Consider the following 25,881-nt stretch of genomic DNA (forward strand, 5'->3'; position numbering starts at 1 on the left):
AATGAAGTTTTTCATGAACATCCAGAATCACAAACTCAGCCCTATGCTCAACGCCACTTCCTTTCCAAGTCTGGAAGTAAGTTCCAAAGCAGTAATATACCCATCACCCATATATACTACTTACCACAGGTCTACCACATTCCCATGGTAACCCAAACTGAGGGCAATTTTATTCTTCCTTGCATCTCTAGAACAGATTTTAAAAGACTGGTTTAAAAAAAACAAAACCAAAACACCATGCACTATGCTGCAATACACACACTGCAACCAAAACTAACAGTCTGCATGCAGTCTGCAACACCCAGCTAGGCAACAGAACTTTTGTTCTTTATGCAGTTGTTCATCAGTCATTCCAGAAAGAATGATCAACTCTTGAAGTGTAACACTAGATGTAATGGATATATGCATATTCATGGCACCGTGAAGAAACATTTAACACACAGTATAAATTATATGAAGCATGAGTAACAGCAAGCATTAAGCATTGGTAGTCACTGATACGGCTGGATTCACATTCAAAATCAGACCTGGGATAGGAGATGTCCTTCAACCCCTCTTCTGTGCATACTAAAATGGCACAGAGCAGAGAGATGTAAAGTGAGGAACAGAGTGTAGAGATAAAGTAGCTGAGTAACGTTACAAGCCATACCTAAGGCGAGCAATGCAGTGGTCCAAGTCGTTAGAAATTTCCATGAGCCATCCTTGCTTGTAACGTTTCATAAGCGCTGCTTCATCAACCTAAGACACAAGCAGAGACCTTAAAACTCTCATTTTTCCCATTGAGTCACTTTTACCTTTTATTTATTTTTTAATTGGCCTGGAAAAAATAGCAAATTAGTAATCAGTCCTACATTGGTCTAAACACAACAGAGTAATTGTTCAATTTCTTATTTTCCTCCTCTGATTTTTATTAATACTGTTCTCTATTACTTCAAGCTAGAAACAAGAAAAACAAATGCTTTTGATTCATCACTTCCCAAACATTTACTACAAACAAGAAATTCGTACTAAAACTGTACAAGAGTTAACATACTTAGAAATTTAAAATTATTTTTATTGTTACTTTTCATGATTATACTGAAAAAATGAAAAGCAAGATTTAAATACATATTATTATTATTTTAAATTAACTCAGACATTTCTGCTGTACTGCCCAGGACAAAGCAATGGTCCTGAATTGACCCAGCAATGGTGCTGAAATTGACCCTCACTTTCACTCTTTGAGCTGGTTGAAATTTTCAGCCAAATATGGAAAAGAGAAGAGCTTTTCTTTGTCCCAGCTGGCTGATGCCTCTGTGAAAAATGGAGTGGATCAAAACAAAACTACATCTTCAATTCCTTCTTGCTTTGAACTTCGAATCTCCAAACAAGCTCAACCCCAAATCTTCTGGACTCACTTTCTGTGTGTATGCATCAAGAGACAAGCTGGACAAAAATATAAATGAATACACAAGTTGTGAAAGCTTTGGCACAGATTCCATATTAATGATTCAATGCCCAAACTCACACATCATTAGGACTTTTATAATGAGCTATCAGTGGCACAAAGCAAATGACAAAATTCATTCAAGTCATTTTTCCGTGGTAGACACTGAGTGGTGCGTGCCCAAGAATGCATAACCTGAGTATCCTACAGTATTTCACTAAAGCATTTTTACTTCTCTGTAATCCACCCCATCACTTCCATTCCATTATTTCTCATTAACAAAGTATTTATATGTAAATTAAATAAGTTCTGTATTCAGGAGTTGCTTGAACACCAGGAAACCTTTTCTTCCCCAATTATTCCTAGCATGAGAAACCTTCCATCATTTCCTGCATCAGTAATAAAGACTATCCTTCCCAAACCCCAGATTATGGTAATAGCAGTGTCACTACCAATAGAATTATTCAATAAGAAGTCAGGTGCCATGAGAGACAGCTACTTTGGGAGTTATTTAAATCAGCACAGGGAAAAGAGATTAAATGCTTCACATGAATTACAAGAATTGGGTTCATTTAAAGCTCTGCATAACACAGAAAATCTATTTAAATTCATTACATATTTTATTTCAGATCTCTCTGACAGTCTCAGAAAGACTTTCACAGACTTGCTAGCACACAAGAAAGCCAGCTTCCTTCAAACTGTTTTCAAATATACAATTAGAAAAACAACAAACAACCTCAGTTTTAAAATTTGCACGACCCTGATGAGCCAATATCACCTCCAGGGTAACCCTGGAGAGCTGAGTGCAGCTCAGAGGCCATCATCTGGCCCTCCACACTGTTATTTCATAAAATACAATCTGCTTCATGTCAAACAGAAGAGGCAAAAGACCTGCACCATTAATCCCTTCTGTCTGAACTTCGGAAGCCCTGGCTGACAAAATGACATCTCTTGCACAATTCATCAGTGCTATTTGCATAAATAGTTCCTTAAATAAATAATATGTACATATATATAGCTATCCACATGTGCTCCTGAGACTCATTTCCGACAAGGATCATCTCACAGAAGATAAAAACCAGGCGATATTCAGTCTCCTGAACAAAATCATCTGCAGCCATGGAGATGAAAAGGACAAAAGACTGCTGTGAATAGCATTCACTAGAATCTCTCCTTTTGTATTCTAGCATTTGAAAGATCACGATGACACAGTAGAAGTCTGAATAAGAATTTATTCAATAAGAATGCTTTCAATGATAAATTAAATAAATTTATTTCATCTTCAGGGAGCACGTGATGAAGCCTCAAATACATGTAAAACTCATGTTTTGCTAACAACAAAAAATGAACAAAGAACTCACACTTCTGCATGATCACTGCAGAACAGCTGAAATCCTATCATTTCATGGCTTCAGTAAGGCTTCAGCTGGCCAGAGCAGGACAGATCTACTGCATGCCACATGTACAGTCCAGCCCATCTTGTTTTGAATTTTAATTATCATTATTATGGGCCAGATTGCAATATTCTTACCCTTCTGATTGCAGCAAGTGACATGCCTGCAGCAGAGACTCACCGGCTAATTCTCTTTATAAAGCAATTTGGTTGAGAAGGTTGCACTCCCACTACAGTTTGTCCTAACTGGAGTTTGATTCTCCAAATCTTTCTTCCTCTAGCTCAAGCACTGAGCATGGCTCATTGAACAGAATCATTCTGCATTATCAGCGAAGCAACCCTAAATAGTAATCATTCATATATTCACAATATTTGCTTGCTTGTTGGGTTACAAGGGTGGAATAGCAGTGAGAAATCTCAGCATGAAAAGCAGCATCTCAGCTTGGTAGGCAGCATCTCTTGAGTTTGGCCAGGTAGTGTTATTAAAGGGGTCTGTCTGATCAGAAGAAAGAACTCTAATTCAGCCCATGAAGAAAAGACTGAAAGAAAGGAGCACCACTCTTACCTCTGCAATAATCCCCACACACCCAGCAATGACTGCAGCCTTCGCTTGAGCCCCACTCATCCCTCCAAGACCAGAAGTAACAAACACCTTTCCAGACAGGTCTTCTGCCTTCAAATAGCGACGACCTGCATTCAGCACCGTGAGCTACACACAACATAATATAGCAATTACCAGGAGTTATTTCACCCAGTGTCCCTGAAATCTATTAAAAAAAAAAGAAAAAAGCTGCATTTTCCCAATTATCTTCCTTAGATACCTGGAACAAGTAGCTGTTTGCAAGCAGGATTGTTAAAGGTACTCTTAGGCACTGGTTTTCTATATCCAAATGATGTGTTCCTTTTGCAAAGGCAGTTTGAAACTGTGGAATTGGCTTCAGAGGTCCCTAGGACCATGAAATGGCGTTAATCTTTTAAAAAGGAGCCACGTTACAAAGGTGATGTTACAAAGGTGTTGGTTTCAACCATCTGTACTGATACCAGTTTCTGCCACTGCCAAATAGAATAATGAGCGGTTCACAATACAGAGACTTATCAAGATGGCTGCTAAGGAAGACAAGCCTGCTAGATACCTGCACATAACATCCTCCCACAGTGCTTCACTGCACCCCAGTCACCAGCCACACTTACCAACTAATCAAGCTTTCCCCGGTTTCTTACCACAGTTCCATGGACTATTCCCTGGGGCCCGATGTAGCAGTAGCTCCCTGCAGTCATCTGACCATACCTAGCAAGATCAAAGAACATGATGACTCCATATGTTACTCAGGCAGAATGAAGGCTGTATACATCAACATATATTTCTAGTACAACAAAAAAAGAAAGACTCCTCAACCTAACAAACACACAAAAACAAATCTCTTGTACTTCTAGTTGTTGTTAATTTATACTATCACAATCCCAACTTAATAGACCTTCATTAACAGTGCTTTCAACATGTTTTCAGAGGATCATTTAGCTCTTTAAACTACTGAGTTTAAAGATGTATAGACTGGGAAAAAAAAAACCAGCCATAAATGTTGGTTTGGCATTTAGCACGGGGACTAAGACACAAACAGATTCCTTTTCACCTTCAGGCACTTTTGTACCATTGGTTTTCAGTGCCAATTCTCCTTCTAAGACACATAGTCATTTTGAAAGTTATAACCCCAAATGTGGCCTCAATTCATTACTATGAAATCCCCAGATACATGGTAAGGGACACTTTATTTGAGTGCTTTTATTTCTTACCAATCTGTACACATTCAGCTCTCCCATAGTTCTAATTGATTCTCTTCATGGCAAACAGCAAATAGCCATCCTGTGCTCATCAGATAGATGAACAGTAAAAAAGCAGGCAAATAATCATTAAAAAAGAAAAAAGAAAACCTTACAGCATTCTACTTCAAAGCTTTCTCTTGATGTAAAGAGAAACAAACACTTCATCACTTATGGTTTTTGCAGATTGCAAAACAACCACTGCAAAGTGTAACCAGCCAGCGCTGTACGTAGGCTATGATTGTGGCTTCAGGCTGTAATTCAGCCAAGTCTTATAAATAAACCTAATTCTAATTCCTAGCAGACCTCAATTACATCCTTCTATGTGTGGCTGAATGTAACTCAAGCTCCTAAGTAATTGCACTTAAGTGTGCATTAATGTGTTGCAGCATCAGGACTTTAAGCAGCACAGTTGAAGTCCATCCGCATTAGATATTTTAAACAGCAGCTGCTTGATATTTGAATTAAATTTTAGATAAATATTTGATAAATTTTAATAGCAAGGTGTCTTCTTACATTGTTACTCCCAAAGCAAACAGCTTCTCATAATCATCTCTACTAGAATAGTTGGGAATAACCTAAGAAAAGAATAAAAAGAAAACCCAAATAAGCAAATTACAGATTTAAGAAAATCTTTTTCACTATCTAAATTCTCTATAGCTGAACTGTTTTGAACAGCTCAGGCTCATTCAGAATGAAGTCCTCTGATAAGGAGAGGATCTTACTTCTCTCACTGCAGATCAGCTCACCTGAGATGACAGAAACTGTACTGCAATAAAAGCTGCAGAATTTAGACCTGGGATTCTTCTGTGAGCTATCATTAGTTCAGGTAGTATCAATTACATTTTAATTCAGTAGACATATGAAAGCTAAATAGAAGAGGAAGAAAAAAAGCAAAAGTAAACAAGATGCTAACACTTACCATGCCATTAGTAATGACTAATCGCGGAGCATAGCGATGGCTGGGAAAGAGTCCCAGAGGATGCCCACTGTACATTACCAATGTTTGCTCTTCGGTCATCTCTGACAAATATTGCATTGCCAACCAGAACTGAAAAGGAAAGCAAGGAAAGTGAGGGAATCTGTTTCCATCATGCATTTATATTTCTTCATGAAGCTGCTAAACGGAGTACGAAGGCAGCTGTAGAGATAACGAGGTGTATTCATATATGAAATAACAGCCAGAGCTCTCAACACATTCTTGCTTTTAATAAAGTCCATTAAGAGACATCACTCAGCAGGAAACATAAATCAATGAGGTCTGAATAAGTTCCAGAATAATTTCTCCAATATAAACCCCAGAAATGCTTTGCTAGCTTTTCAATGCGTCATTTTGAAAGCCATTCCAATTTTGAGATTGACCATTTGGATCTGGCACTTTTCTGGCAATGTATCCAAAATCAAACTGCAAAATTTTCCCAATAAAAGAGATGAAATACTCATGTATATTTTTGATCCTGGCCTGATACGGATAATTCAGTCTCTTCTGGCGCTTGTCATCTTTTCAACAGATGTATGCATTTCAATTTTTCCTCACACCAAACATACACCAAGCAAACAGCTTTCACTATGGACAACACTCCTTGAAATACCAAGGAATAAATAAATGCATCTCCAATCCATCTTCATAAATCAATAGTTACTCTTGGTTTATGCCACAAAGTACAACTATCTAAACTGCTATAGGTTTAACTCACATCCATCACTGTCTATTACAAAGACCATTCATTATATTTCATGGGCCTAGAGTATATGACAGCCAGGTCTAAGAAGAGCTTTTCCATGGGACGCTGGAATTCAACAGTAGCTTGAAATAGAGTTTCTGCAGTTACACTGAAAAATGGATCTGCTGATCAGAGAGACAGTAACATCAACAACAGGCCTGCAAGCTTGAGGACAAGTTGGTAAGTGGAAATTTACCTCTGGTTGTTTTGTTTGTTTGTTTTTCTTCAAAAATTATTCAGGACAAAGCACAGGCCTGGGTGGATGACATAAACCAAACCCAGCCTTTTCACTGGGAATTTTGCAAGGACAAATTTTCAAAAAGCATGCTGTTTTTAAGCCACAGAGAACAAAATGTTCTATCACAACTGAATCATTCATGTGATCGCTACTCCAAATAAGCAAGACCAGAAAGGTTTTGTTTGTTCTGCTGTGAAACAACTGCAGGTCAAAGCTCTAACTTGGATGGAAACAAGAGAAAAAAACTTCTGTCTTTGGCAGAGCCTCTCCTTCACCTTGCAGCCTAGCATCTGCCTGAGGGATGTCACCCCAGTCAGGCCCACAGTATGAATTGCCAGCACTGGTGTCTTGAGAGATGCTGTAAAACTTTCATGCAATGCATTAAATGACATAACAGACATTTATGAATTAATGCACAGAACAAAGAAACGGTGTGCACTTTTAGATTGACAGTCTTAACTTAAACATCCCAGCTCAGATTTTAGATAGGATGTCACCCACTTGCCATTGCCATCAGAAGAGCAGAGTTAATCCTGAAAATAAAAAGCACCGTCACTTGCCCAGCTAGCATGTGAACAATTTCAGCTCACTTGATTTCATTGGAAGAACTCAGGGCTGCACTTCATTACAGCCTCATTTTTTCATTCCTCTGTGTATTGTGAAAAATGTTGCAAAAGTACCAGAAATAAACAAAAGATACACTTTTTGGTTTCCTAAAATTTATTTTGCATATAAATTATTGTGCAAAGTACAAACACATACACACACACACCAGAGAAAGACAAAGAGCTTTCTACATCATCTTATGCTGCTTGACATTTTTTGAAACACAGTCTTTCTATTGGATTGTCTGTGCTCTCTTTACTAAATAAAGCTCTTCCCATCTGCACAGCTCATAACTGAGCATTCCTCTATCCAGACAGGATGTTTTGGAGTATTTAGAGACAATGACTGCCAAGAATTATTGCAAACTCTGCCTAAGCAGAACGTGCCTGGGGGAGCGTACAATGGGTTTCATGACAGAAGCTGCAAAAGCAGCAGCGTCCTACCTGAGCCCAGTTGCTGAAGACCTGCCCATTTCCTCCATAAGTGACAAGCTCCTGTGGAAACTGAGAAGGATAATTTAATAATAATAAGGCAAGCATGTTTCTGAAGTATTTCTCTGCGTCTCCAACACTAGCTGCTCAACACGTGCTGTAGGAGCAGTGTACTCAGAGCTGTGCTTTCTCACAGCAACCAAGCTCCTGTGTATTGTGGGAGCTGGAGTGAGCCTTGCTAGCACTGCAAGAGTCCTCAGAAACTAAGTTAGGACCAAAACCCACCGTGCAGAATGAAGAACTACGCACTGCAATAAGCGATAGATATTAGCAAAAAAGACCCAAAACTCAGAAATCAAAACACGACCACAGGAAAAGTTGTAGAATCACCCAAATTCTTCAATTTGTGTGCGAGCACTTACAGGAAGTAACTTGCAGATTTGCTTCTGCTTCATGACTCCGACTTCCTTTATTGTCACTGCAGCTTACCTGAGCCACCGAGGGATCCAGATTATTCATGATCATCAGCATGATGGCAGCAGCTGATTTGGTCTTGCAAGGATAGGCTTCTATGGGGTACGCTCTGAAATGGCATTCACCACACTTTAGGACGCATATAAGAGAAACAACAAAACATCTGACAGAAGTATCCCCGCACATCAACACGTTCCTTTGAGTTATTATCTTTTATTGAAGAGGAGGGAAAAAGGAAAAAGGAGAAAGTGCAGATCTAATACAGCCTGTACCTTAAGAGGCACATCAGGTTTCAACTTCAATCAGAACTAAGCAAAGAAAAAAGAACGCATTCAGCTTGTCACTTCTGAATCAGGTAGTCAGAATGGGTTATAAATATGGCAGCTGTGAGAGCTCATTGCTTTTCTACATGGATTGTTTGGGCATGCTTAAACCCAATTGTTAGGCCAAGGAAAACAGCATCATGGAAGTTGCTTTTGGGCTCTTCAGCCCTTGCAAATTTCTCATAGAGATCTCATCTAAAAAGGAAAAAACCCAGCTCCAAATTCAGTTCTAAAGAAATCCCCAGAACTTACCTAGCTATGGGAAACGTGAGTCTTTTTACTGAATAAGTTGTATTTCAGTGACAAATTTGAGAGGTTGGGAATAGGAAACCCTACAAGGACTTGAATCACTAATGTGATTCAGTACCAACTTCTGCAGTTGCCTTACATATATTCTCCTCCATAATCTATTTGCTTTATCAAGTTGCCCTAAAACTTCTAGTCTTAGCTCTATATTATGTATGTGGATGTACATATATGCACATATGTGTGTGCCTATATATGTTTTCTCTTCAGGCATGAGATGGTTCCTTTCCTGTGCTTGTATAAGTCTGAGTACAGTTGTACCAAGGCTGCTGAAATGTAACACCAAGATTTATAATCAAGAGTCCCACTCTTTCTTTCTCTGTAAGCAACAAAACCATCATAGATGCTGAAAATTCCTGAAGGCAGGTAGGAACATTTGACATGTTGTAATGCTATAACGAAGTGGAAAGTAAAGCAATAATAGTGGGGTTAGCACAATCCTAGGCTGCAGCAAATGAGGACAAGCCCAAACACAACAGCCATGGATGCAGAAACAAAGGAAGAAAATCTGCTTACCTTTGGAAGGCCTCCAGTAAGCAGGGATCTTCAATAAGATACCCTTGCCTCCATTGCCAACTCTTAAACGAGGTCTGGGAAGGGCTGGATCCTGGTTCCACCCCTTCCAGCCACGCAGAGGCATTGCATTGCACTGCACTGCATGCACCTGAGCCCCACTGGGTTGGCCCTGCCTTCCCACCAGGTGCTCAATCGGTGCTTCAAGCTGTGACTTTAACATTTCTGCTACACGTGTTCTTTAAACAATCTTCCTTTTACTGGACCATAGATCTTCAGTGGCTAGATGCTTTCTTTATGCAAGGAAGACAATTACACTAAAGAAATTATGCTAACGAGTGCAAATGGCAAAGATAAATTCCATAGATTTAGCAAATGGGTTCTTCCCACGATCATATGTGCTTTATCCCAGCTATTTACATCAGGATACTGAAACAAATGCTTTGCACTCACTGCCAAAATAGGAGAGAAAGCCTTTGAGTTTTTAAAAATATATTTTTAAATTATTATTAATTTTTTTTTGCTTTTCTAAGTTTGAGGTGATAAAACAGGAGGAATTATACTATTTCATCAAGAGGAGTCATTCCCCCATAAGATTGCTCAGAATTTAAGAAGCCCAATGTTCAGGAATGGACTGAGAGTGTTTATATGGGGAGAAGGGTGTTGTGGGGAACAGAACCAAATGGGACTGTGCTCCCTGGGATAAGCAGAACAAAAACAAATACTACTAGACTAGACTAAGGCAACAAAAGATACATCTTAATCTGAGACTGTAAGAATCTACTGGAAAAGGAGAGCTGTAAAATCATCACAAACTACAAAGAAAATATTTGAGGCTGTCAAGAATCACTGATGCCAGTGATGGAAATGAGCTGGTGGACTGTCTTATTCAAGCTGAGAGCAGAAGGTGTCCTCATTTGTATTCAGGACTACTGTCCTCTGCAGTCCAGCTCTGCAGTATCTTTCAGATTCTCTTACTGTCATCCCTTTAGCTGATTTCTGCAAGAGATGACCCCAGACTGTGGGCAGCACAAAAACATGGATGTCTGTGGAAATTAAAGTGCTTTCTTGTTGCTTGCTTATTCAGATTTCTGTATAGACATTAACCAGGCCCCTGCTGGATGCAAAAAGGAATCAATCAGTCTAAAAAAAGAAGCTAGCCCCTGGCAGCCCTTTACAAAAGTGTTCTGCTTCACAAACATTAGCCTCCTTAGATCTGTAATGAAGTGATGCTTCGAGATCAACAGGCACTGCCTATTACAAGACAGGGTCAGATACAGGTTCCAAGCATGGAAAAAATGTGCTGCTTCTCTTTCAAGCCCAGGAAGTCTTCTCTGAGACTGACAAATAATCAGTCACTCACAGCAGATCCCAAAGTCATCCACTCAACTGATCTTACTTCTTGGTTCATGACAACTAGCATCATCTCAAGCCTAATGCAGGCTTCCTGTCCAGGTTGCAATCAGATTTTTGAACAGTGACTGGTCCCTGGAAACTCTAAGATTTGCTTTGGGGTAGAGCACATGGCATCTCAGTGTAATGCCATCTCAACTGGCATTACCAAACACATGATCTCATTCAGTCCCTTCCCTGTGTTAAGTGGTGCTGAGCTTCCCAGCATCAAGACTGCAGCAGCCCTGCCAGCACCTAACCAGAAGGGTGCAGTCTGTTTCCCTGCTAGTCCATGAGGCTCTCATGAAGACAGAAAATAGGATGAAAGCTGAAGGATGAAGAATGCAGCTTTACAGAAGACACACATTAGCAATCAGTGGAAACCATACCTCTCCTGTCTAAAGACAGACAGGACATCCAATTGAGCATGAACCCTTCACTTCTTACCTCATCTCAATATCTGGGAAGAACCTGTACATGTAGATATGGCCATACAGCCTGAGTTCTTCAGCAAATTCCAGCACCAGCTTCTTTTGTATGTCAGGTGGGAAATAACGTAGGGCATTGCGCAAAGCGAGCTGTCAGGGGAAAAAAAAAAGACACAGTAACCAAGCTAAAAGAGAAATGGAGGCAAGTGGGTGGCCCTGAACTTTAGACTCAGCTGGAAACCTATGCCAGCTGTCACAAGGATGGTTTAATTTAAAAGGCCACGCCAGGGGAGCTACCCATCTCCATCCTTCCTTGTAGATTCAGTGGACGTACACATGCAACCCACCTCTTCCCACTCACCTCAAATCTGCATGGAAAGCTCTTGGAGATTTGATACGTAATGCACAAACCTACAGACGTCTGACAGGGATGAATCCTCTCTTGCAGTGCTACAGGGCACTGAACTACCAAGAAAAGCACTGTTCAGAAACCCTTATTGTGAGATCCTGAACTCCCAGAGGCTCCAAAGACCTTACTGTACCTTCAATTCAAACAAGAGACCTTAGCCCTGAATTATGTGACTTACAGAGGAAGATGTTCTTGGGTGAAGTTTCGTTATACATGCAGCATACTAATGTATTGTATAGTATGATGGCATACATTATTTTATTGAAGTCACAAACATCACTTCTAAATTAGCTACAGTGATTAGTAGACAGTGAATTAAATTCTGCAGATGACAGTAAGTGGCTCATCCTTCCCATTACCTTCAAAGATATTATCCACTGTTAAAGTTCTACATTGCAAAGTACCGTGTGTCCTTTCAGATGAACGAAAACATAAATAAATCACTCTTTTTAGTAACAGTCTCTTAAGTCACGTCTCCGTATTCTGTTCCATTTGATTAAAACCATAATGATAACAAATATTCTGTAATCTTTAAAATGCCAATTTCATGTGAAGATGCTAAAAACTCTTATAAATTCCTTGATATATGACAATACTATGGAAGTGACTCTTAGTCAAAGAGATTCATACATTTCATCTCTTCATTGGGCTGATTTTTATGGGCTGTGGATAAGACAGCCCTTAAAAGGGGGCTGAGGATGGGATCAAATTTGCTACCAAATTTGACAGCAGCCTACACTATGACCAGGGAAGCCCAGTTTGAGAGGGCTGAGGATGAAACCTGCTGTTGTCAGTTCCAACCTATTTGTGCGACCTGGTGTAGGGAACCTGCTTTGGCAGGGGGGTTGGACTCAATGAACTCTGAAGGTCCCTTCCAACCCCTGTGATTCTGTGATTCTGTGAAATATTCAGTGCAAGAAGTGAAGGGGCAGCCTGCAGCACAGTGAACAGGTATCCAGAACAAAGGCACATAGAACCATCCAGTCTGGGTATTTCACACTGATTGCTCTTCTGGGAGGAAAAAACACCCTGATAAGAATTCCTGAAAAGGGCTACAAAGTCTTTTGTTCAGCTCAGTGACTGTACTCTGATTCTTAGGGCTAGAGTTGTACAGCCCCTTCACCATTTGAGCTTGTTGGTCTCACACACCTTTCAGCCAACGTAGCACAGTATCTCAGAATCTAAAAACAATCCATACTAAAAGATGTTCTTGTTGGCATATTTGCTGCCAAACAGGCAAACAGACCCTTTCACTTCAGCTACGCAATCCTTGCAAATGAGCTTTGCCATTCCACCCAGAAAATGACAAGGAGTAAGACCTGTTTAAAAGACAAGCAAATGCAAATTCCCTTTTGATCTACTGCCTTATTCTTCTCCAGCTAGGTAAGTAGACATTTCTCAAAACTTCATTAAACACAAAAATCCCAGCTATATCCATGCAGTGACAAAATACAAGGGGACTTCAAAAGTCAGTACCTCAGAGGCAGCCTTCACAGAGGTTTCTAGCTCTAAGAAATTCCTGAAGTGAGAATAAAATCAGTTATATCTCTTGTAATAACAAAAAGGAAAGCAGTGATACACTGAAAAGGGAAAAAAGGTGCTTCTACATTTGGCCTTTTGGCTATAGAGAAGTATCAGGATGAAAGTGTTTTGCTTCCATTCTGGCAAGGCTCACCTAGTCTCTGATCAGTATATCTGTTATTTGAGTTATAATGAAACTGAAGGAAAAATAGCTTTTTTTTTTTTTTGCTCTAAAAACACAAGCAGGCAAAATCTGCCTGGATTTTCAAATAAATACACTTAGACCGAGCCCCTGTCCTATTAGTGTTCCATGTTAGCACAGACCTGAATTTTGATGATGCAAACATTAATGAAACATGAACTTCAATGTTACATGAGGGGTGAGAAGGGCTCCTGGGTTGCTCAGACAATAGAGAGCTGATCTTATAAAAGAGGACTAAGACTGTGCCTTGTTTAGCTTAACAGAACAAAGGTGACATTTGATTGCTGTCTTACTGCAGGATAAGTGTCAAAGTAGGAAGCAGCTTCAGGGAAAAGCTGGAGAGAGGAATAAATGGCTGTAAATTAGCCATGAAGAAATGTAGCCTTGAAATTAGAAGAATTTAAATAACAGATTCTGAAGCAGCCTCTCAATAGCAGCACTGGGTCTCTTAAAATTGCTTAGATGGAGCCTGACTGCTTCATGAAAAGGCAGTTGGCATATGCATCAAGGAGAATTTTGCATATTCATTATTGAGTCAAACTGAATAACCTGAGAAAGGCACTTAAGGAGCAAATTCAAACAGACTGATCATCAAGCTTTCGAGGAAAAGTAACACTTGGCCATTATTCCTTAAGTTTCATTAAAGCACCATATGAAACGCTACTGTGATCTTTAAGATTAATTGTACTCATAGCTGACATGTTCCCCTCTGATATTAGACTGTGGGCATTTCACCTGTAGGTGTTCCTGTTTGTAGCTTCCTCAGCCAGCAGTCTGATTGGCACCTATCTGCTCAACACCTCTAAAAAATCAGCTCATCGTGGTGATGTCCAAGCTTGGGGTGAGGCCAGGAAAGCAAGTTAGGATCAGGTGATGATTACCAGGATGAGATATGGCTCAGAGTTCACCAGGCAAGCCAATAAAGGCAAGACAGGCCCAAGGCCAAGTCATCCTACAGGCTGGGGCCCATGGATAAGGATTTTTCTGATTCTTTGCAACACTGAGAAGTGTGCATTCTTCCCAGGTTGCTTTAACAGAATGCCAGTGAGTACCAAGTGAGTACCAAATGCCAGTGAGTACCAAGTTCAATGTTCTGCAAAGGACGCACCACTCATAATATTTAAGGGCTGTTTTCCTTGCAGTGTATTTACATAAAGATACAGAGGCTGAGAAACAGAAAACTGGGATTTCCTGAGCCATAGAGGGAAAGGGAGAAGTGGCTGCTATAGGCCTCAGGCAAAGAATGCAGAAGAAAGACGACTCAGGAAACATAAACAAAAATCAGTTCTGAGAAATGGCTTGATTTATCCAAAGAGATTAAAGTTGATATGGTAGGAAGCATCGTATATCTCTTCGGCAAGCCCCAAAACATGCAGAAATGTATAAATCTTGCTTAAAGGATTTCTATTGTAGCCAAAAAAGGAAGCCTAAGAAAGTAAAAAAAGAGCAGTGCTAAGCATTATTATTGTGAAAAAGGGTAAAATTGGAGTGAAGGCATGTGGACACAGGGACAGATCCCTAGTCTGAGGAAATTAGCAGAGCATTACTAACTTCGCTTCTGTCAAAGCTTTCATGAGCGCCTCGATTAGAAAATGAACACAGTGTTATGAGTAAAGACAAGCCTCGCAATGTGCTCAGTGTTACATACTGCCAACAAGATCTGGAAGCCTGTCTCAAGACTTTAAAACCACCTTGCAGACAGACAACCTGTCCTAAGCACAAAACACTTCTTAAAAAGGAGATTCAGCCTCTCAGATATAAAATAAATACCAGCTGAGCCTCTAACCCTGTTAAGAGTTGAAGGTGGAGGATTAAGAGTAAAGTAAATCAGAAAGGAAGCTTTTAAATTTTTAACAGGCTAATAAAAAACTGAGCCAGCATGACCTTTTATCACATGTGGTAGATAAGAAGGAGAGCTGAGGGAAGGATGTAAGATAGTAGGCTGGGACCAGAAAAGCAGCCTACCACTGTCTCGTTGCAATGCTTTGGGGGCATTCAATCCCAATTTCCATACAAGCAGTGAGGGCTTTGTCATTACCAGCGTTTCTTCAGGTAGACAGTAAGGTCTGGCATTGCTCTGAGAGAAATACCATCTCCTTATGCTGCAGTATACTCCTCATGGGGCAAAATAATTGAGCAAAGGCAGGGAACAAAATGGGGATGTTTGGCAATCTGTTGCCATGCAGTGAAGTTCACTCCCGGTTCCTTTATCTTCACATCCACCTTCACAGCCCCTTTCTGCATGCTCACGAGCCACACTTCCATCTGCCTGAGCTGTCCCAGGCACAGACTGAAATGCCTCCACCACGAATGCTCCTGACATTGGAGTAAATCCTCTCCGGATATCTCACAGCTGTTCCTCTCCCTACCCGGAGAATGGGCTCTCCTCTGCTTCTGGAAATGGGCTTCAAAACAATTTCAGCGCTAATGCCAGGGGGAACTGCCACGAAGGCAAGAAAGCTGCACGCAGCTCAGTGTGGGTGAGGAACTTCTGTGTTCTGACCAGAAAATCACACTGTCAGCTATGACACGTGATGAAGCACAGGCTTTCAAGCTAAGGAACCCACCCTCATCCTCTCTTCAACACAGTCCCTAAGGATCTCTACCCACCAACCATTATTTTCTGCTGCAGATATATTTTTTAAATCTCTAACATGAAATACTGCAATGATTGCTTTAGTGTGTACATAAACTATTTAAACAAAAAGAGACTGGAAAAGAATTACACAACGTAAGACAAATAATTAACTCAATTCCTTATAAACTTGTCTCAATTCCAGGATGTTTCAGACCACTGGTTCAAATAAATCATCTCTGGGTCATTATGCAAACACGTAGATAAGTAACTTGTACCAAGATGTCAATTCGCCACGTTTCATGTTTACTGTATTTGTGGGGTTAGCATAAATACACAGTGTTTTTGCAACAGCCTTCATAAATTCATAAAAAACAATTCTGGACTGACAGCACTGAAGTTAAGGCCTCTTCAGGCATTTTAAGTCATACAAGCTGTTGTGCAGCAGATCTTCATATCAATCAACTCAGGGAGAAAGACAGAAAGAAAAAGAGCAGATTTTCCAGTATTTTGTCCCATTGCTGAAGTTATAACAGAAAGGAAATACATTTGCCCACACTCAGAAAAGCATTTGATGCCGCTCCCCATTGCATTTAGCTGAAAGGAAGAGAAGTGAGCCTCGTGAAACCCCACATTACCTTTTTCTCCTGAGCAGTGAGATTAGGGGTTCTCACAGGTGCATGGGGTATTCCTTTCCTCCGACCTCTGTTTTCAGGCAAAGGGTTTAGAGGAAGGCCACGACAGATTTCCTTCAGGCTAATCATGGCTGCTAACGAAATACAGGAGGAAAGGAGAGGCAAGGTGGAGAGGCGTGAGGAGAGGAGAACAAGGGCTGCAGGCAAGCAAGATGCACAGCAATTGAGATGTACCCTGCTCTGGGGTATCTACAGATGACAGCCCGTCCTCTGGCTTTGGAAATGCTTGTGGAGCACAGAGGGCCAGCAGTGCAGGCGACACACCTACCCCATCTGTGCCGTGCCATTGGCTCTTCTGTCCTCCCCCAAATGAATGATTCACAGCTTTGCAGTTTCTTCTCTGGGTGCTTTGCAGCAGGAGCTGCACTGAGCCATGAGAGCAGTCGGTCACTTTCCCAATCATCCAGTTCCCACAGGGAGCCGTGCCCAAACCTTGCCCAACACCACAGAGATTGTGCTTCCACATTTCTATAGCTGAGATACCAACTACAACTGACCTCATTCATGCCAGTGTCCACACACACGAAGATGGACAATCTCTGTTTGAGCACCCTGAGTCTAGGCTGTTCTCAGATGCGGTCCAGGTGTCCATCCCCTGGACAACAGCAGATGTCAAGGATAACACTAACATTTCCCCCTTAGATGTTAGCTCCTTTTAGCCCACAGGCATGCCTGGATTTCAGTAGTATTAAGCTGTTGTACTGGTTTTCTCAAGACAGGCAATAATAGGGAAGAGGAATGAAAGCTTTCAGTTTTAAAGCACTTTTATAGGCCACAGTCAACAAGAGCTGGACAGCCTTACGGTGCTGCCATCCAGACATCAGAAGTAAATGAATATGCTTCACTTTGACTTCCCACTTAAAGAGCACTGTGAACTTTGCTCCCTGTTTTCAGCTGCTGTATAAATTACACAGGAGCTTCTTGACCTTTATTATTACATCCATGGAACTACAATCATGGCCAGGGAATTTTTCTCAAGTGCCATAGCTTAAGTCTGATGAAATTATCTGGGAGAAGCATTTCAGTTAGTAATCATTACATAATCCACCTAAACTGTGGAAAAAAAAAAAAAGCTGTGTTTTCCCACAAAGGCAGCAATTGACAAGCAAAGAGAACAAAGCATGGTTATTAAATGACAGCTCATTAATGTCACGTTGGCTTTTGCTTTAGGACACACTGTGCATCCCCAGCTCCCACTGAAAATGCTGGAGTTGAAAGAACTCTGAACGTCCCAGGGGAGCTGAGCACACAGCAGACTCAAACCTTCTGAAGGATACACTGTCACGTATGGCAGAGAACTGTGCTTTGTGATTATATGTTATTGTAACTGCTTTCAAACAAAAGGCAAAGACAAAAAGGAGGGGGAAATTCTCCTTATCTCAACGTTTTCTATTTGGTTTTCTTATTCAAAAGCATATAAAAATAGGAAGATAAGGGTAAAGTCAGAAAAATCTACTTCAGTACAGAGAGATCTACTTCAATAAATAACCATGCCTTACATAAATCTTTCCTTCTTTTTTCTACGATCCACACTTTGCAATTCTCTCCAAGGTCTGATTCTATGCACACATGGGCAGAAGAATAACCTTGACTATTCCCACTGAGCTTCCCTCTGTGATACCAAGCAGAAGTTGATGTTATTACACTGCCTTACAAGCTGAAGAATCATAGGATCGTGGAATCGTTTGAGATGGAAGGGCCCCTTAAAGGTCATCTAGTCCTTTATGTGGACTAGATGTTGCCATGCAGTGAAGTTCACTCCCCATTCCTTTATCTTCACATCCACCTCCACAGCCCCTTTCTGCATGCTCACATTTCCATCTGTCTGAGCTGCCCCAGGCACAGACTGAAATGCTTCCACCACGAATGCTCCCTTGTGATGAACATCTACAGCTCAATCGGGTGCTGGGAGCCCCATCCAGCCTGACCTTGAATGCCTCCAGGGATGAGGCACCCACCCCAGAAAGAGAGAAGGAAGCTGGAGGAGCTGTGGGAGGGGCTCACTGCCTAATAACATTATTTATAGAGCGGAGCATCAGAACTAGAGTACTTTAACCCCCAGTGTCGGAGGTTTTGCATTGGGAATTACCAACTCCAACAAAATCCAGGGCTGGGATTCAGGGTCAGTGCTACCAGAGGCAGGCAGATGTGCTGGAGGTACCAGGGCAGACACCGCAGAAAATCGCAATTCCCCTCACTGCCTGACTTGTCCCAGCTCATATCTGCGTTGACGGAAAGAAACTCGACGTGAGTGCCCGAGCAATTAAAAACCCTAAAGCCACCTCGCTTGTCCCCACGCCCTTCTGGGTGCCGGGCAGCGCCCGCTGCAGGGCGGCTGTCATGTGCAGGGCGGGCGGGCAGAGGGTGCTGCAGGGACAAGGGACTGCAGGAGCGGCCGGGGCGGGCTGAGAGGCTGCCCCCGCCCCGCACGGACACGCACGGACACACGCACACACACGGACAGCCCGGCTCCTGAAGGAGGAGGAGGAGATGCGGCTGTAGAACAACGCGTGCGTCTGAGCGCAGCGAGGAGCAGCCCAACACCGGCGAGGAGGTGCGGAACCGATCCATTCTCCTCCTCCACCCTAAAAAAAAAAAAAAAAAAAAAAAAAAAAAAAAAAAAAAAAGAAGCACATATAAAGAAAAGGAAGATCACATGTTATTATAATCCCCTCTGCAGCCAGACAGGACCATAGAACTGCCCCGTTAGGAGCTAGAGATGAGCTTTAGAGGCTGAAAGGGAGGCAGAGGGAAAACTTGAACGACTCCCCGGCCCTGGGAGGGAAGGAAGGACCCCGAGCCCCCAGGACTGCCCTCCGGCCCCTTCGCTCCCCTCCCGCCCTGGGCACCACAGCGAGCACGGACGGGGGGGGTCCCGCGATCCCGGAGAGCCGCCCTTGAGATCGGGTTTTCCCCTCAGCCCCTCCGCACGCTTCGCCGTGTGAAGCAAATCCCTGGCAGCCGGGGGAGTAGCGGCTTCCGTGACAGCGGAAATAAACTAAAATAAAGCAAAGCGAAATAAAAAGAGAGAAGAGCCAAAGGAGCACTTGCTTCTCATCATCGCTTAGCGAGAGGAAAAAAAACAACAAACCAACCACCAACAACAAAACAACCAACAACTCACTTTTTCTTATAACCCTCTGCTGCAGGGAGCAAAGGGAAAGAAGGCACCGGGGCAGAGCCGCTAACAAAGCAGGGGTCGGACCCTATCGGCACCCCGACTGACAGCGGGAGGGGTGAGGAGTAGGGGAGGCTCCGGCAAAGCCAGGAGCAGAAATGAAAGTTTCGAAATAGCATTCAAAGAGCCGCAAAAGCCCGGAGCGATCGGAGCTCTTCCTGCGCAGCATCAGCTCCCCATGGTGCATCCCCGGCGCTGCAGCGGGGATGTGAGCGGCCCCGGCCCGCTGCGTGGAGCGGGTGGAAGCACCGAAACTCCCCGTTATTTATTTATTTATTGGAAGCGATGTACGGGTGACACCCAGAAGGCATCTGAGCCCTGAGGGGGAAAAAAAAAAGAAGAAGAAAAGCCTCCCGATCCAAAAGGAAAACAAGAAGAATGAGACAGCAGCCTTGACCCCTACACTGAGGGGAAGGTGAGCAGAAGGAAAGAAAGACAACACAGGAAAGCCATGCAAGCACCAAACCTGTAGATTACTGCAGCTATTTTTGCTTCACTGAAGACAGATATTTTACTGACAGTCATGCAGCGTAAAGGCATCATGCTGATTGTGTTCTTGGAATGTTTTATTTCTGGCCATGGAGAAGCAGGTAAGTCAAATAAATCAATATTGCCATTTGTGAAACAATTTATCCTAAGCTGGGCAAGTAGAAAGGGAATAGAAATCAAATCTGTGAAGCATAGTAATTCTTTTTTATGTCTAAATCATTATTTAGATTGAATTTGGCAAGAAATCTGGGCTAGTGAATGTATACAAGTGTTTCTTACTATCTGCAATATACTGCTGTATAGCTCAGCCTCATCCCAAAGACTTTCAATAGGAAGTACTGTTTCACATATTCTCAAAATAATTTTAAGAAGTATTTTTTTTTTTTTTGTGATGGGAGAAAAATTGAAGAGGTGGATGGATTGAGATATGCTGGATATTTGTTTTGAGGAAAAAACACTGCTTTCCTAGGCAGGACAAGAATAAAATGACAAGATCTTTGGACAGCACCACTGAAGGAATCTGAATTTTTATCTGTAACTTCATTCTGCATTATTAAAAGTCAGAGACACTGAATTACCATTAATCCAAGACAACCCATTCATTCAGGGTACTCCCTGCTTTGATAGTTAACATGCAGTGGATAGGATTAAATGAGCATCAGAGAAAAAAATGAACTAGGACAGAAAGAGAAGCAAGTTGTGTGTGTATATGTGGGTGTACAAATGAGCACATATAGGAATGCTATAGCAGTACTGGCATTTACACAGGGTTCTACAAATAACTGGATTATGGTGGAGACTAATTCCTTAAGGGAAAGAAAGCAAAGCATTGGATTGTTTTCTTCTTCCTATGATTTATCACATCCTTGCAGTTAAAAGGAAAGAACTGTGCAGGTCAGATGAGAAAAAATATAAGCAAGCATTGATAAAACAATATGACCTTGGTGACATCCCAGTGGGATAGTGGTTTGGGAACTCTGTAAGGCAAAGAATCTTGGTGGTTTAAATTCCACCTGTGCACTCAGAGTATTGGGACAGGTACAACACTCCTCGTGGTGATTTTAAAGTGACTGAAGTGTTCAGATGTCGTGCAGGTTCCTGAAAGCCAAAGGCACACCAGGTGACTTCAGCTCAGGCTATGGCATAGTTAGAACCTTTCTGATGACACTGACATCAGGTTTCCATAAGTGCAAGAGTTATTTTTGTAAAAACTGAAAACAACTCATAAATTTATAATCCTGCCAAATCCTCCTGTGACTCACTTGGGAAAAAGTTCAGCTATCACAACATTGCAGGGAATGATCGGAGGGAGGATGTGGTACCTCTGTGCTCTTATGACTTACCCTGGGCATTCATCAGTTTCCCAGGCTGGGACTTTCCCTATAAGATACATATGCTGACACATAGCACAGAAGGGTTACAGAGACATCTTGTAAACTTGCTGATGCTGTTGTAGAAAGCAGCTTGTTATAAACCAAGCTGAACTTGCTCTGCATCCAAGTCACAAACTAAATTGAGTCTCTGAGGAAATGCAGCCCACAGCTGACTACTTGGAAAGTGAGTTTAAGGGGAGTGGATGCATTCTGCATGGAGCTACACACTCTCAGAATAATGGTGTTAGGACACAGATTAATGGCAAAATAATTGGATATCAAAGGTGATGACACTAAGGATTCACAATCACTTTAAATAAATATACACTGTGTGGTCAAAAGGTCGCACAAACCACCAGCTCACAAAAGCACAAGGGCTACCTGTTGGTTTTCAATTCTTTTCTTGATTCTATTTGTTGTTGGTTGGGTTTTTTTGTTTGTTTGTTTTGGTTTTTGTTTTTTTTAAGAAGCATGCTAAAAGTCCTGAGTCAACCTTCAGTCTTAACAGGTCTTCCCAGAGGCATTGTCAGCATTGCTGAGATTAAGGTTGTCTCTGACAGTATTTAGCCCATCTGTGTGAAACAAACGCAGCCTTTCCTGAGCAGACAGGTGTACAGAGAAGTATGTCTTTGATGTATTTCATTGCTCTACGCAGTCAGTTCCCTTTTCAGCACTGTAGTTGGTCCGTCCTGGTCAGAAGTGAAACACATTGCTGGGCAGTTGTGTGAGGAGTGCATGGAGTACAGTATTTATGGGCAGAGCCATATCTGCCTTCTGTGTGCAGAGAAGGCAGGCACAGTTGTCAAGATTGGATCCTGAGATGTTTAAGTACAATGGAAAGGGGTAGTTAGGCTGGAGGAGTCACATAGGCTTGATGCAGGTGGAGGGCTTTACTGACCTCACATGAACTCTGTAGCAACTTGGAAACTCCTGCATGGCAACTTGCCTAACTCACTGCTGGCCTCAGATGAACCAAAGGGTTTTAACAATTCTCTTGTCACCAGCATTGAGAACTGAGCTTAGACTAATAAAAGCTTGAGCAACTCATGTCCCTAGGCTGGTTAGCTTTAGAATACCTTTTAAAAGTTTTTCTTATTAAGAAGCTAACCAGATGCAGAATAAGTGAAATCAAGGTTGGACATGGATGCTGAAAATGCTGCTCCATCAACAGCTTTGCAGAAGGTGCCACATTCTGTTCAGGTCTGTGAAAGTTGCTCTCCTGTCTCACTGTAAGTGACTTGAACACACACAACTCTGACTTCTGCATATGGAAAAGGAATAAAAATCCCACTTCAAATGACTCAGAAAATATTAGGCACCTTTCCAGCCCTGTCATCAGTTTTGACTCAGATGCCATATGACCTTTCTCCTGTTGGATATCCAACAGAGGGTAAAAAAAACCCAACTATCTAAAAAACAACTGAACATGTTTTTAATCAACATCCATAAGGTTACAAGGATCCAAAGTAAGAGACCTGTTTGAAATGATGTCCCCGTCACAGCGCTAGTGTGAGCTTCCTTGAAATGAATGGCTCCTTATTCATCAGATAACACCGTTCTTACAACACATGCCTGGTGCCTCTGGCCTGCCACTCTGCCATAGAGCTCTAAAAGAGTAGAAAGGGACAAACTGATGATATCATTCATGGAGCCAAGCTGCCGGAGGAAAAGCTAATCAACTTCAATAACATGCAGCACCAATACACGATCAAAGTGTTAAGTGTTTAAGAATTACTCAGTGAGCCCTCTTGGGGTAAGTTGCTCATTTTGCCTGGCTGCTGCTTCTTTTCTGCAGCAGCCCCCTTCCCTGTCCAAATTCCAAAATTTCATGTTGTTTCCACAGAATCAGCGAGGGATGGAAAGGCTGCAATATCCTTGTTGCCAAGCAATGTTCTGCCAATTGATTTCTTTAAATGCAAAGCTTTTAATCGACTACAGATTTTGCTGTCCAACATCTCTCCTTCTCTCAAACTCCCTTCTACTAATTTGCATGATACTCTTCTCCCATTTTTCTAATGACATAGCAGTTTGAACAGGAACTGTTTATGGATGTGGCTGCATTAACGGGCAATGCAGATAAGCCTTCTTGTGACTGTTGTTCAGAAATACAACCACATTCTTCCTTCTTTTCCAGACTCAGCTGAAAAAATACAAGACAGATAGTCCATTTATGAGAAATAGAAAAAGTAGCCATTCCTTTTTTGCTTTGTCACGTTGCTGTCTGCAAAGCTTCCCTGATGCAACTTCTTATAGTTACAACTCCAGCATACCATTTACTCTGTGAAAGCATCCGTAGTGTGATACATCAGCAAAGATGGACTTCCTTTTAATTATAGTGATCTATAACCCAATAATGTTTGTAACATGAGTCCACTCTTGGTCAAAACTAAGCAATCTAGACCTCTTGTCCAGACTGTTCCAGAGCTAATGCTTGTTCAAAACACAGCTGTCCCACTAAAATTCTCTGGAGGCAAAGACGATACCTTACCATTGCACTGAACTGAATCATTCACTATCCAATTTCCTTTAAACATAGAAATTGCTTTGTTTTTCTTATTCCCAGTAATTTTTACCAGAGCTTAGACATGAACAAGTCAGACTAGGTCAGGTGGGTTTCTAAGTGCCACTTGCAAAGACTTTCTTGAGACATGCAGTTGCAGGTCATTATATTTTTGCTGACCTGCAAGATGGATTTACCTTTATTTTAGGAACTCTGCATGACTCAGTGACATTTACTTTTCAGAGCAGAAGGATTTGGAGTGTTGATTGTTCTGCAAAAAGAAGAAAGCTCTAAATATACTTTGTGGGAAACCTAAGGCCTTTCTTGTGTAACGAAATACTCAGAGAAATTGCAAGCTACCTTACAAATAACAATCTGTTATCTACCTTACAAATAACAATCTCTACTAGCCTCAGATAGAATAAGTAGTTTACAGTCAGAAAGAAAATACACTGAAATGGTCACCATCAGCCAGGATGATGTGAGGACATGGTGGAGGACCTCTAGTAGTTCTAAGAACCAACTGCTCAGTTGAAGATGAGGAGCAAAGAACAGGACTGATAGAATCAACATTATCTCTTTTCTTACAAGCTGACTTCTGAAAGCCCTTTCCCACGAAAATTCATCTCTGTGCTGGCAGTGGTGTTAGTCTAAAGAGGTCCTTTTAAGTACTGGAAGGCTGCAGTCCTTAATACATGAGATGGTTTCCAGAATAATGTTCATCCCTTACTCTTCTTGCCTGTGCAGAACTGCCACTGAGGAACTGAGAACAGAAGCAATTCAGAAACAACACCGTGCAGGCTGGATGCATTTTGTCACCTTAGACAATCTTCTGGGAAAGAATAAGATCCGCTTCACCCAAATACATTCACAATTTGAGTAATTTTTGTAAGACTGAATTAAAAAGTATTTTCTTTGGCCTAACCAGACTTGAAATTGTATTTTGCCTTAGGAAAAACTAAGTATAAATTGAGTAAGGATTTTAAAATTTCAGCTAGAATCTTGAACTAGTAGCCGACTTTTGAACTGCTCCTACATTAGCCCATGTTTATGGTCATTCTATGTTTCACTGGAAGGGTCATTTCCTGTAGGACATACATTGAGTCACCTGATTTGCAACCTCTTGAATTAGATTTATGACCTTGCAAGGTCAGACTTTAACTCATTCTAGGCAGTTAAGTTGCAGGGAGAGCACCATGTCATTACAGATGCAGTTTTCTCCAGTTTGGTAATAACGTTTTGGGGCCGACCTGCAAATCTGGTGTCACAAAACACAAATATCCAAACAGCATCTCTGCCCTTTCATAATTTAGAAATAAGTAAATGCATACATTGGAAATACCAAAACTTTTCTTGCCAGTATTTGCCAATTTGGCAAATAGAACACATTCACCTATCTCCGTGTCAAAGTGTTTAAACAGGAGACTTTATTTTCAACTCTGCCAAGCATTTGCAGCTTCACCTGATCTCAGTAGGAGTGTGAGAAATTCAGCACCTCTCAAAATTAGGTCAGTAAGACATAACTATAGAGAGAAATGCTTTCTTCACATGTTTGCCCGTGTAAATAGTGTCTGTAATTTTTCTAGGGAGGAATCATCTCTTTTTTAATGTATCTATAATGCAGAGTACAATTCAGTTTTCTTTTCTGATTACAGTGAAAATAAATGTTTTGCATAGAGTCAGTCCTCAGATAAGGAGCTGTACTAGAGTGAGAGTAAGAAAACAAAAGACAGTCTATTAAGTTACATGTTTAACTAATGCAACTGGGTTTTCAGCAGCTATCAAGGACTTCTAAGTGCTTGTGGGTAAAGGCTATTCCCTAAATACCTCCATTTCCAAGTCAGGCACCTAAAAACAAGACCTAGAT

General features: G+C 41.5%; 2 protein-coding genes across 4 annotated transcripts in view; one reads left to right on the forward strand and one right to left on the reverse strand.

Annotated features, from left to right (window-relative positions):
- UROC1 (urocanate hydratase 1) overlaps positions 1-16,715 on the reverse strand; it is a 35,640-nt gene extending 18,925 nt beyond the window's left edge. The window contains exons 1-11 of one of the 3 annotated variants that reach the window (XM_048956938.1): positions 16,649-16,715; positions 16,418-16,548; positions 11,092-11,222; positions 8,126-8,219; positions 7,649-7,708; positions 5,560-5,688; positions 5,154-5,215; positions 4,041-4,107; positions 3,385-3,528; positions 650-738; positions 125-187 (exon numbers count right to left, since the gene is read on the reverse strand). In XM_048956938.1, the coding sequence (XP_048812895.1) occupies positions 125-187; positions 650-738; positions 3,385-3,528; positions 4,041-4,107; positions 5,154-5,215; positions 5,560-5,688; positions 7,649-7,708; positions 8,126-8,219; positions 11,092-11,222; positions 16,418-16,543 (965 nt within the window). In that variant the 5' untranslated portion in view covers positions 16,544-16,548; positions 16,649-16,715. Of the gene's footprint in view, positions 1-124; positions 188-649; positions 739-3,384; positions 3,529-4,040; positions 4,108-5,153; positions 5,216-5,559; positions 5,689-7,648; positions 7,709-8,125; positions 8,220-11,091; positions 11,223-16,417 lie in introns of all 3 variants that reach the window. The other 2 variants (XM_048956939.1, XM_048956940.1) reach the window with 2 other exon arrangements.
- A 2,385-nt stretch (positions 16,716-19,100) lies between these two features.
- Positions 19,101-25,881, forward strand: part of LOC125698660 (netrin-4-like) — a 53,435-nt gene continuing 46,654 nt past the window's right edge. Inside the window, exon 1 of the mRNA XM_048957316.1 lies at positions 19,101-20,242. Within this exon, the coding sequence (XP_048813273.1) occupies positions 20,176-20,242 (67 nt within the window). The 5' untranslated portion in view covers positions 19,101-20,175. The remainder of the gene's footprint in view (positions 20,243-25,881) is intronic.

The sequence above is a fragment of the Lagopus muta genome, chromosome 11 (genome assembly GCF_023343835.1).
Source record: "Lagopus muta isolate bLagMut1 chromosome 11, bLagMut1 primary, whole genome shotgun sequence".
Classification (NCBI taxonomy): domain Eukaryota; kingdom Metazoa; phylum Chordata; class Aves; order Galliformes; family Phasianidae; genus Lagopus; species Lagopus muta.